This window comes from Ranitomeya imitator, chromosome 6 (assembly GCF_032444005.1).
Source record: "Ranitomeya imitator isolate aRanImi1 chromosome 6, aRanImi1.pri, whole genome shotgun sequence".
Taxonomy (NCBI): domain Eukaryota; kingdom Metazoa; phylum Chordata; class Amphibia; order Anura; family Dendrobatidae; genus Ranitomeya; species Ranitomeya imitator.
Genome location: NC_091287.1, coordinates 33286256 through 33299667, shown reverse-complemented (window position 1 = coordinate 33299667; position 13412 = coordinate 33286256). Strand labels below are relative to the sequence as shown.

The window sequence follows — 13412 nt, the reverse complement described above, 5'->3', positions numbered from 1 at the left end:
CCGCCGCCCTCCCGAACGCAAATGTGTAGCCAGCCTAGCACACACCTACAGCACACAAACACTGCAGAGAAGGCTGTCAGTCAGTGTGCAGAGAAGGCTGTCAGTCAGCGTGCCGGGGCGTGCTCACAGTGTATAAACCCGCTGGCGAGATCTACATGATGCCATGATGGGGTTATAACATTTGTACTGTAGACTGACTTTATGTAACATGTCGATGGTCCTGCTTCTGCCATCTTGTCTATCACATTTGTATTTTTTACTTTCCTGTCATTGTTAATTGCAGATTCTCGGGACTCCCAATGAAGATTCGTGGCCCGGCGTCCATTCATTACCACATTTTAAGCCAGGTAAGCTGGAAAGCCGTGATTGGTGGTCATCGATGTGTGATCGGTGGGGGTCAGACCTCCAGGACCTCCTCTGTTCTGCAGGATTAGGGTACCTGTCATTTTATAAAACTTTCTACGAGTCTCACAGTAACATGCTCGGAGGTGTTTTCCTGCAGAGGAAACCCCCGTAGATTGCTAAAACTCCGCATTGGAAGTGAGCTACGCCGATGGTGTTACCTCGCGGAGTCCTTTGGTGTCGCGCATGGGTCCTGATTATTGGACTAGAATATATGCATGTGTCTCAGCAGGTTTGGAAAAGAATGCACAAGAGAAAATCCTGATGTTTATATGTTAAAGATGTGCAAAAAATGGATAGAGATAGATATGAGATAGATAAATAGATATTCTGATAACCAGCCAAGGTAAAGCCGACAGCTTAGAGCTGATATTATCTGATTACCTGATTATTGGGCCCTTCCCTGCCTAAAAATACAACCCCCTCAGCCACTCCAGAGGTGTCACATCACATGAGATGCGCCAATTCTGGCACTTTGCCAGGCTCTTCAGGATTGCCATGTTGCAGTGCCAATCAGGGTAATGGTAGTTGGGGTTGATGTCAGCTGTGACTTTTCAAAAATCGCATCTGTCATCAAGCCCAGGGGTTAGTAATGGATTACAGAGGTGTCTATCAGACACCCCCATTACTAACCCAGTAATAAAAAAATAACACACAAAAATCCTTTATTTGAATAAAGACTCCCCCACATTATCCCTCATTCACCAATTTATTGGGGAAAAGACAAAGCAGGCAGGTCCGACGTAGTCCAGCAATGTATACCTGAAAGACAAAAAAAGAGAGAAAGAAACACGAGAGACAGACCCTCGTTCACCAATTTATTAGCAAAAATGTTTCCATGCAGGTCCGATGTAGTCCATCCACGTTCCCCGAATCCAGGTCTAGCGCCTGTGAATAGCAGTAAAGATACCGGTATTCACAGGCGCCGGGTTCTGACGACAACGTAAAATGTGTCCTCAGTGAATACAGATTATTACATTACTGAGATGTGAGATGACATATTTCACAGCACAGACGTGTAGCGCTACTGACTCGTTCCCAGAATTCTGTGCTGTAGAATATATCTTTTGGTGCGTATTTAGGCTGCACACTCCGGCTGGCATCACCTGTGGACTCAGATCATGTGACCCTGATGACATCATCACAGGTCCTTCTACACTTCTATGTAGCTGACTGCTTATGATTGGTCAGTGTCATACAGGAGGCAGAAGTACACGCCCCCCCAGTGAAAACTATCTAATAACACCCACTTGGATTCAAGTAATGTTAACTCATTGGGTGCCAAATATTTGATTGCTAATATCTCCGCAATGGAGAAGGAAAAAAATTAAATAAAATTGTATTACACTCTGCAGCGTGTGAAGTTCATCATGAAAAATTTGACGAAAGATCCTCTTTAAACCTGATACATTAAATTATTATACCAATTCAGTGCAACCTCTCTCCATCTAGAAAAAAAAACACATTTATTTATTTATTTTTTTAAGATGGCAGCCAATGGCTGACGGATGGTGTCTGTGGATGCACCATCGGGCGAATACGTTTTTTTATTTTCTATATTTGTTTAACATATGGTGGCATATGCCATTGCCATGTCTTGATGCGCAGAACCGAGAGTAGTAAGAAGACAAAAAATACCTACAGGGGTGAAAAATATGGTTGTTCACGGCCAAATGGATTTATCAGTATACAGTTGTGTTGTCATTAAAATTTGTACAGATTCTATGGAAACAGAAATATTGTATATGTGTAAAGTTGCAGGATTCCACCAGGGGGCAGCAAAATGACACAAATGATTAAATGCAACCACAGACAGACACAGACAATGCAAAGACCATAACATTCATTATCAGTAAATCAAACAATGCTTTTAATTATTTTACCTCCATCAGAAGATCGATTATGAAAAAGAGACCAGTCACTTTTATTTTGTACCCGCTGCTCCCCTAAATATAAATTTTTTTCATTTTTAAATACACATTTGTTATGCGGTTCAAGAGACAAAGGCCTTTCTTGTATTTGGTGCATATGTGTATGGTCTTTACGAGTGGGTGTGAGTAACCGGATTCTCGGAGGGCGTATCATTAGGCTGGTCTCCATTATTTTCATGTGAGGAGCGTTCCCTGGAAAACGGAATAACCATTAACACTATATACAAAAGCCCATATCTCCGGAATGGGAAAAAAAGGAAAACTCTGGGGGGCAGCAAGAATAAAATAAGGGGAAAAATTGGCCACGTTTGACCTGATGGCCAGTCCTTAAGTAAAGATACAGCAAGCAGTCAAATCATATAGTTTATTTCTTTTGAAAATATTAATATAAGTATTAAGATGTAAGAATAGAAATAAAGCCACAAGTCACCAAAAAGAAAAAATCCACATGGCAGCTATAATGGAGCAGGGGTCGGTGTTGGGACCTCTTCTTTTCAACATATTTATTAATGATCTGGTAGAAGGTTTACACAGTAAAATATCGATATTTGCAGATGATACAAAACTATGTAAAGCAGTCAATACAAAAGAAGATAGTATGCTGCTACAGATGGATCTGGATACGTTGGAAACTTGGGCTGAAAGGTGGCAGATGAGGTTTAACAATGATAAATGTAAGGTTATACACATGGGAAGAAGGAATCAATATCACCATTACACACTGAACGGGAAACCACTGGGTAAATCTGACAGGGAGAAGGACTTGGGGATCCAAGTTAATGATAAACTTACCTGGAGCAGCCAGTGCCAGGCAGCAGCTGCCAAGGCAAACAGGATCATGGGGTGCATTAAAAGAGGTCTGGATACACATGATGAGAGCATTATACTGCCTCTGTACAAATCCCTAGTTAGACCGCACATGGAGTACTGTGTCCAGTTTTGGGCACCGGTGCTCAGGAAAGATATAATGGAACTAGAGAGAGTACAAAGGAGGGCAACAAAATTAATAAAGGGGATGGGAGAACTACAATACCCAGATAGATTAGCGAAATTAGGATTATTTAGTCTAGAAAAAAGACGACTGAGGGGCGATCTAATAACCATGTATAAGTAAGTAAATAAGGGGCGGTGAGAATCTGGAATTCCTTGCCTGAGGAGGTGGTGATGGCGAACTCAGTCAAGGGGTACAAGAGAGGCCTGGATGTCTTCCTGGAGCGTAACAATATTGTAGAAGGACGTAGATCTGGGGATTTATTCTTGCGGAATATAGGCTGAACAGGATGGACAAATGTCTTTTTTCGGGCTTGCTAACTATGAGACTATGTATGGCAAATAGAGGCAGCCTACAATAGAGCAGCTACAGTTACATTTTTCACTCTTTGTTTCATTGCAGCCATTTGGTAAATTCAAAAACGTTCATTTTTTTTTCTCATTAACCCCTTTACCCCCAAGGGTGGTTTGCACGTTAATGACCGGGCCAATTTTTACAATTCTGACCACTGTCCCTTTATGAGGTTATAACTCTGGAACGCTTCAATGGATCCTGGTGATTCTGACATTGTTTTCTCGTGACATATTGTACTTCATGACAATGGTAAAAATTCTTTGATAGTACCTGCGTTTATTTGTGAAAAAAACGGAAATTTGGCAAAAATTATGAAAATTTTGCAATTTTCCAACTTTGAATTTTTATGCAATTAAATCACAGAGATATGTCACACAAAATACTTAATAAGTAACATTTCCACATGTCTACTTTACATCAGCACAATTTTGGAACCAAAATTTTTTTTTGTTAGGGAGTTATAAGGGTTAAAAGTTGACCAGCAATTTCTCATTTCTACAACACCATTTTATTTTAGGGACCACATCTCATTTGAAGTCATTTTGAGGGGTCTATATGATAGAAAATACCCAAGTGTGACACCATTCTAAAAACTACACCCCTCAAGGTGCTCAAAACCATATTCAAGAAGTTTATTAACCCTTCTGGTGCTTCACAGGAATTTTTTGAATGTTTAAATAAAAATGAACATTTAACTTTTTTTCACAAAAAATTTAATTCAGCTCCAATTTGTTTTATTTTACCAAGGGTAACAGGAGAAAATGGACCCCAAACATTGTTGTACAATTTGTCCTGAGTATGCCAATACCCCACATGTGGGGGTAAACCACTGTTTGGGCGCATGGCAGAGCTCGGAAGCGAAGGAGTGCCATTTGACTTTTCAATGCAAAATTGACTGGAATTGAGATGGGACGTCATGTTGCGTTTGAAGAGCCACTGATGTGCCTAAACATTGAAACCCCCCACAGGTGACATAATTTTGGAAAGTAGACCCCCTAAGGAACTTATCTAGAGGTGTGGTGAGCACTTTGACCCACCAAGTGCTTCACAGAAGTTTATAATGCAGAGCCATAAAAATAAAACAAAATTTTTTTCCCACAAAAATTATTTTTTTTAGCCCCCAGTTTTGTATTTTCCTGAGGGTAACAGGAGAAATTCGACCCCACAATTTGTTGTCCAATTTGTCCTGAGTGCGCTGATACCCCATATGTGGGGGGGAACCACTGTTTGGGCGCATGGGAGGGCTCGGAAGGGAAGGAGCTCCATTTGGAATGAGGACTTAGATGGAATGGTCTGCAGGTGTCACATTGCATTTGCAGAGCCCCTAATGTACCTAAACAGTAGAAACCTCCCACAAGTGACACCATTTTGGAAACTAGACCCCCTAAGGAACTCATCTAGATGTGTTGTGATAGCTTTGAACCCCCAAGTGTTTCATTACAGTTTGTAACGCAGAGCCGTGAAAATTAAAAAAAAAAATCTTTCCCCCCAAAATTATTTTTTAGCCCCCAGTTTTATATTTTCCCGAGGGTAAGAGGAGAAATTCGACCCCAAAAGTTGTTGTCCAATTTGTCCTGAGTACGCTGATACCCAGTATGTTGGGGGAAACCACCGTTTGAGCGCATGGCAGAGCTCGGAAGGGATGGAGCGCCATTTGGAATGCAGACTTAGATGGAATGGTCTGCAGACGTCACATTGCGTTTGCAGAACCCCTAATGTACCTAAACAGTAGAAACCCCCCACAAGTGACCCCATATTGGAAACTAAACCCCCCAGGGAACTAATCTAGATGTGTTGTGAGAACTTTGAACCCCCAAGTGTTTCACTACAGTTTATAACGCAGAGCCGTGAAAATAAAAAATCTTTTTTTTTCCCACAAAATATGTTTTAGCCCCGAGTTTTGTATTTTCCCAAGGGTAACAGGAGAAATTGGACCCCAAAAGTTGTTGTCCTATTTGTCCTGAGTACGCTGATACCCCATATGTTGGGGTAAACCCCTGTTTGGGCACACGGGAGAGCTCGGAAGGGAAGAAGCACTGTTTTACTTTTTCAACGCAGAATTGGCTGGAATTGAGATCGGACGCCATGTCGCGTTTGGAGAGCCCCTGATGTGCCTAAACAGTGGAAACCCCCCAATTTTAACTGAAACCCTAATCCAAACACACCCCTAACCCTAATCCCAACAGTAACCCTAACCACACCTCTAACCCTGACACACCCCTAACCCTAATCCCAACCCTATTCCCAACCGTAAATGTAATCTAACCCCTAACTGTAACTTTAGCCCCAACCCAAACTGTAGCCCTAGCCCTAACCCTAGCCCTAACCCTAATCCTAACCCTAACCTTAACCCTAGCCCTAACCCTAGCCCTAACCCTAGCCCTAGCCCTAGCCCTAACCCTAGCCCTAGCCCTAGCCCTAACCCTAACCCTAGCCCTAACCCTAGCCCTAACCCTAGCCCTAACCCTAGCCCTAACTCTAACCCTAGCCCTAATGGGAAAATGGAAATAAATACATTTTTTAACTTTTTCCCTAACTAAGGGGGTGATGAAGGGGGGTTTGATTTACTTTTATAGCGGGTTTTTTAGCGGATTTTTATGATTGGCAGCCGTCACACACTGAAAGACGCTTTTTATTGCAAAAAATATTTTTTGCGTTACCACATTTTGAGAGCTATAATTTTTCTATATTTTGGTCCACAGAGTCATGTGAGGTCTTGTTTTTTGCGGGACGAGTTGACGTTTTTATTGGTAACATTTTCGGGCACGTGACATTTTTTGATCGCTTTTTATTCCGATTTTTGTGAGGCAGAATGACCAAAAACCAGCTATTCATGAATTTCTTTTGGAGGAGGCGTTTATACCGTTCCGCGTTTGGTAAAATTGATAAAGCAGTTTTATTCTTCGGGTCAGTACAATTACAGCGACACCTCATTTATATCATTTTTTTATGTTTTGGCGCTTTTATACGATAAAAACTATTTTATAGAAAAAATAATTATTTTGGCATCACTTTATTCTCAGGACTATAACTTTTTTATTTTTTTGCTGATGATGCCGTATGATGGCTCGTTTTTTGCGGGACAAGATGACGTTTTCAGCGGTACCATGGTTATTTATATCTGTCTTTTTGATCGCGTGTTATTCCACTTTTTGTTCGGCGGTATGCTAATAAAGCGTTGTTTTTTGCCTCGTTTTTTTTTTTTTTTTCTTACGGTGTTTACTGAAGGGGTTAACTAGTGGGCCAGTTTTATAGGTCGGGCCGTTACGGACGCGGCGATACTAAATATGTGTACTTTTATTGTTTTTTTTTTTATTTAGATAAAGAAATGTATTTATGGGAATAATATTTTTTTTTTTTTCATTATTTTGGAATATTTTTTTTTATTTTTTTTTACACATTTGAAATTTTTTTTTTTTACTTTTTTACTTTGTCCCAGGGGGGGACATCACAGATCAGTGATCTGACAGTTTGCACAGCACTCTGTCAGATCACTGATCTGACATGCAGCGCTGCAGGCTTCACAGTGCCTGCTCTGAGCAGGCTCTGTGAAGCCACCTCCCTCCCTGCAGGACCCGGATCCGCGGCCATCTTAGATCCGGGGCTGGAGGGAGCAGGGAGGGAGGTGAGACCCTCGCAGCAACGCGATCACATCGCGTTGCTGCGGGGGGCTCAGGGAAGCCCGCAGGGAGCCCCCTCCCTGCGGGAAGCTTCCCTGTACCGCCGGCACATCGCGATCATCTTTGATCGCGGTGTGCCGGGGGTTAATGTGCCGGGGGCGGTCCGTGACCGCTCCTGGCACATAGTGCTGGATGTCAGCTGCGATAGGCAGCTGACACCCGGCCGCGATCGGCGGCGCTCCCCCCGTGAGCGCCGCCGATCGTGCTGGACGTACTATCCCGTCCATGGTCATGGGGGCCCACCCCACCTCGACGGGATAGTACGTCCGATATCAGAAAGGGGTTAATGAGCACACCATCTTAACGAAAAAAAACTGAAATGTAGAAATATTTGCAAATTTAATAAAGAAAAATTGAAATATCACATGGTCATAAGTATTCAGACCCTTTGCTCAGTATTGGGTAGAAGCCCCTTTTGAGCTCGTACAGCCATGAGTCTTCTTGGGAATGATGCAACAAGTTTTTCACCCCTGGATTTGGGATCCTCGGCCATTCCTCCTTGCAGATCCTCTCCAGTTCCGTCAGGTTGGATGGTGAACGTTGGTGGACGCCATTTTCAGGTCTCTCCAGAGATGCTCCATTGGGTTTAGGTCAGGGCTCTGGCTGGGTCGGTCAAGAATGGTCACAGAGTTGTTCTGAAGCCACTCCTTTGTTATTTTAGTTGTGTGCTTAGGGGTCATTGTCTTGTTGGAAGGTGAACCATCGGCCAAGTCTGAGGTCCTCCGCACTCTGGAAGAGGTTTTCATCCAGGATAGCTCTGTACTTGGTCGCATTCATGTTACCTTCAATGACAACCAGCCGTCCTGACCTTGTAGCTGAAAAACACCCCCATAGCATGATGCTGCCACCACGTTTCACTGTTGGGATTGTATTGGGCAGGTGATGAGCAGTGCCTGGTTTTCTCCACACATACCACTTAGAATTATCACCAAAAAGGTCTATCTTCATCTCATCAGACCAGAGAATCTTCTTTCTCATAGTCTGGGAGTCCTTCATGTGTTTTTTAGCAAACTCTATGCAGGTTTTCATATGTCTTGCACTGAGGAGAGACTTACATCGGGCCACTCTGCCATAAACGCCGGACTGGTGGAGGGCTGCAGTGATAGTTGACTTTGTGGAACTTTCTCCCATCTCCCTACTGCATCTCTGGAGCTCAGCCACAGTGATCTTGGGGTTCTTCTTTACCTCTCACCGAGGCTCTTCTCCCACGATTGCTCAGTTTGGCTGGACGGCCAGGTCTAGGAAGACTTCTGGTGGTCCCAAACTTCTTCCACTTAAGGATTATGGAGGCCACTGTGCTCTTAGGAACCTTGAGTACTGCAGAAATTCTGCTGTAACCTTGGCCAGATCTGTGCCTTGCCACAATTCTGTCTCTGAGCTCCTTGGCCAGTTCCTTTGGCCTCATGATTCTCATTTGGTCTGACATGCACTGTGAGCTGTGAGGTCTTATATAGACAGGTGTGCGCCGCTCCAAATCAAGTCCTATCAGTTTAATTAAACACAGCTGGACTCCAATGAAGGAGTAGAAGCATCTCAAGGAAGATCACAAGGAAATGGACAGCATGTGACTTATATATGTGTCTGAGCAAAGGGTCTGAAAACTTATGACCATGTGATATTTCAGTTTTTCTTTTTTATTAAATTTGCAAAAAATGTCTACATTTCTGTTTTTTTACAGTCAAGATGGGGTGCAGATTGTACATTAATGGGGGGAAAATGAGCTTTTTTTAAAATTACCAAATGGCTGCAATGAAGCAAAGAGTGAAAAATGTAAAGGGGTCTGAATACTTTCTGTACCCGCTGTATAGTAGATCAGCTATAACAGAGACAGTATGAAAATGTGCAGCACTAACTGCCTGCAGCTTACCCTTATGGCAGAGCGAGGATGAGACCGTGCACCTGTGTTCCAGGCCGTCTATGTGCAGCTATATCACATCAAGCACAGGAAACACTGATAACAGCGAGCATGTGCGAGCGTCTCCATAATGGAAGCATCAGGAAACTGTACACCGCCGGTATAACCCAGCAGGCCGGCAATATGCAGCTATCAGTGCCAGCATGGCAGATCAGCCTAATTAGTTAGGCTATAACAGAGCATGCAGCAGTGTTTTATGAGGGACAGAAAAAAAACAGATTGAAGTCATTTGTGCTGCTGGTTCCTTAGATAAAAAAGTGTTATTACTCTATATAGAGTATATGTATCCTGCACTTTCACTTTTTAATGAATCATTATAGGATCACACAATAACTTGTGAGGGGGCTGTGTTAATGTTTCTGACATAGGCACCCCCAAATGTCATAAATTCCAAGTCGCAGTGTTCTGATTCCAACACTAGATGGCAACAGAGGCATGGTTGATTTTCATTAGCACCAAAGTCTTCAACAGCTGAGAATAATAAATAGTGCCCCTATAATGAGCGCAGATAACTTGTACTAAGCGATAGGGATAATGGCAGTAAAATGAATCATTAAAGGGAATGTGTTATCAAATAGATAAAAATGTATTCAACAATTGGAAAAAAATAGTGGGAATAGGAAACATTACTGAACTATAGTCCTTTATTCTGATCCTAAGTTACATCCTGTATTATACCCCAGAGCTGCACTCACTATTCTGCTGGTGCAATCACTGTGTACATACATTACATTACTGATCCTGAGTTACATCCTGTATTATACTCCAGAGCTGCACTCACTATTCTGCTGGTGCAGTCACTGTGTACATGCATTACTGATCCTGAGTTACATCCTGTATTATACTCCAGAGCTGCACTCACTATTCTGCTGGTGCAATCACTGTGTACATACATTACATTACTGATCCTGAGTTACATCCTGTATTATACCCCAGAGCTGTGCTCACTATTCTGCTGGAGCAGTCACTGTGTACATACATTACATTACTGATCCTGAGTTACATCCTGTGTTATACTCCAGAGCTGTGCTCACTATTCTGCTGGTGCAGTCACTGTGTACATACATTACATTACAGATCCTGAGTTACATCCTGTATTATACTCCAGAGCTGCACTCACTATTCTGCTGGTGCAGTCACTGTTTACATACATTACATTACTGATCCTGAGTTACATCCTGTATTATACCCCAGAGCTGCACTCACTATTCTGCTGGTGCAGTCACTGTGTACATGCATTACATTACTGATCCTGAGTTACATCCTGTGTTATACTCCAGAGCTGTGCTCACTATTCTGCTGGTGCAGTCACTGTGTACATACATTACATTACTGATCCTGAGTTACATCCTGTGTTATACTCCAGAGCTGTGCTCACTATTCTGCTGGTGCAGTCACTGTGTACATACATTACACTACTGATCCTGAGTTACCTCCTGTATTATACCCCAGAGCTGCACTCACTATTCTGCTGGTGCAGTCACTGTGTACATGCATTACATTACTGATCCTGAGTTACATCCTGTATTATATTCGCAGTCACTGTGTACATACATTACATTACTGATCCTGGGTTACATCCTGTATTATACTCCAGAGCTGCACTCACTATTCTGCTGGTGCAGTCACTGTGTACATACATTACATTACTGATCCTGAGTTACATCCTGTATGATAATCCAGGGCTGCACTCACTATTCTGCTGGTGCAGTCACTGTGTACATACATTACATTACTGATCCTGGGTTACATCCTGTATTATACTCCAGAGCTGTACTCACTATTCTGCTGGTGCAGTCACTGTGTACATACATTACATTACTGATCCTGAGTTACATCCTGTATTATACCCCAGAGCTGCACTCACTATTCTGCTGGTGCAGTCACTGTGTACATACAATACTGATCCTGAGTTACCTCCTGTATTATACTCCAGAGCTGCACTCACTATTCTGCTGGTGCAGTCACTGTGTACATAAATTACATTACTGATCCTGAGTTACATCCTGTATTATACTCCAGAGCTGCACTCACTATTCTGCTGGTGCAGTCACTGTGTACATACATTACTGATCCTGAGTTACATCCTGTATTATACCCCAGAGCTGCACTCACTATTCTGCTGGTGCAGTCACTGTGCACATACATTACATTACTGATCCTGTACTGATCCTGAGTTACATCCTGTATTATAATCCAGAGCTGCACTTTACATTTATGACTGAAGCTCTGAAGTATTATACATTATATTGAGTGCGAGCAAATATATAGTGTGGAGGTTTGGGTGGAGGCCACAATTCTGTGTGGAGTGTTATTTGGGGCCATTATACAATGTGGAGGGTTATCTGGGGCAATTATGCTGTGTGTAGGGTTTTGTGGGGCCATTATACAATGTGGAAGGTTGTGTGGGGCTATTATGCTATGTAGAGGCCATTATACAGTGTGCAGGGATGTGTGGGGCCATTATGCTGTGTAGGGTTATCTGGGGCAATTATGCTGTGTGTAGGGTTTTGTGGGGCCATTATACAATGTGGAAGGTTGTGTGGGGCTATTATGCTATGGGAAGGCCATTATACAGTGTGCAGGGATGTGTGGGGCCATTGTGCTGTGTATAGGGTTATCTGGGGCCATTATTCTGTGTGAAGGGTTATGTGGGGCCATTATACAGTGTGGAGGGCTGTGTGGGGCCATTATACAGTGTGGAGGGCTGTGTGGGACCATTATGCTGTGTGTAGGGTTATGTTGGGCCATTATTCTATGTGGAGGGTTGTGTGCGGCCATTATACAGTGTGGATGGTTTTGTGGGGGCAATTATACAGTGCTGAGGGTTGTGTGGGGCATAATCCTGTGAAGGGGGTCACCATACTTTTGCAGGGGATACAGTAGGGTCATTATACAGTGCGTGTGCAGGGTGCTATGGAGGAAATCACCGTGGACACTTTTTGGCATCATACTTTATGGGGGCAATAAAAGGGGCTTCAGTAGGAGGAAAATTACTTTGTAAAGGCTACAAAATTGGGACACACGCTCTTCTGTGATCCCACTGAATATATATATATATTTTTTATTTGTGAGTGGGCAACATTAGGACTTCTTTTATGGGGTTCCATAATCTCTATGATTTTGGAATAGGGGCATCATTGACTTAGAAGAACAGGTAGAGGACATGCAGGGGGGGGGATGCGGAGTGTTTCATGCAAAGTGGTTCTGTCTTCTGTGTTGTGGCTGCAGAGTTATGTTGTAGTGAGGAGAATTATTACAGTGCATTAATGAAACGGTTAAACCGAAATCTCAGCTCTGCTACATCTGAATAGTGTGGGATGGATTTATAACCTTAAGGGGGTTTGACAGCCAAGCTTTTGCTCGAGGCCTTCTGAGGTTTGGCTTCACGAACGCTCGATGCCCACGGCAAAGTAAACTAGAAGCGTTGTTCGGGGGAAAAGAAACACCACTGTCAGCAAAGCTATTTACTAGCTGAGCAAAGTAGCCACTTCCAAGCAATTTAGTTCACAATCCCGCACCGTGTTTCTATGTTTTGTAAGCCTTAAAGGGGCTGTTCAGTTTATAAAATGCATTCTAATGTCATGGAATTCTGAGTTATCCGAGAATCCGCAGTTTTTTTTAATTAGCCGATTACCCTTTTAAACTCCTTGTTATGCAGCTGGAGGGTGGTAGTTCCCACATGGCTCTATAAATCTAGACGGCAAGGATGGTGCAGACGTTGTCAGCTCTTACAGGAGCCAAGATCCTAGCAAAATATAAGATAGGACAAAATACAATAAAATCTAATTATTACAGCCCCAGAATTTAGAAAGTGTTTTTGTTATGGAAATGTAGTAAACCATTCAAAATTATTAATTGTATCCACCCAAAAATGGTCCTCCTAGTACTTTATTTTGGCACCCCAAAAGCTACACAACCTCCGCCAAAAATAAATAAATAAATAAATAAAAACAAGGTCAAAATTGCTGTTTTTTATCCCTTCAAAATAATTAAAGGTATTTTAATAGTAGTAATTAAATTAAAGTTATATAATACATGTAGCAGCCAAATTATTGATATTAGAAAAAATCAGCTAAAAAATTTTATTTAAATAAAAAAAAATTAAAATACTGATAACTGTGCCTATTTCAGCTGGA

The 13412-nt window shown here is 42.4% G+C and overlaps 1 protein-coding gene across 5 annotated transcripts in view; it reads left to right on the top strand.

Moving 5' to 3' along the window:
• Nucleotides 1-13412, top strand: part of CDK14 (cyclin dependent kinase 14) — a 521480-nt gene that overhangs the window by 302489 nt on the left and 205579 nt on the right. For all 5 annotated transcript variants that reach the window (XM_069729432.1, XM_069729431.1, XM_069729435.1 and 2 more), the window contains one exon: nt 284-347. In XM_069729432.1, coding sequence (XP_069585533.1) covers nt 284-347 — 64 coding nt within the window. The remainder of the gene's footprint in view (nt 1-283; nt 348-13412) is intronic.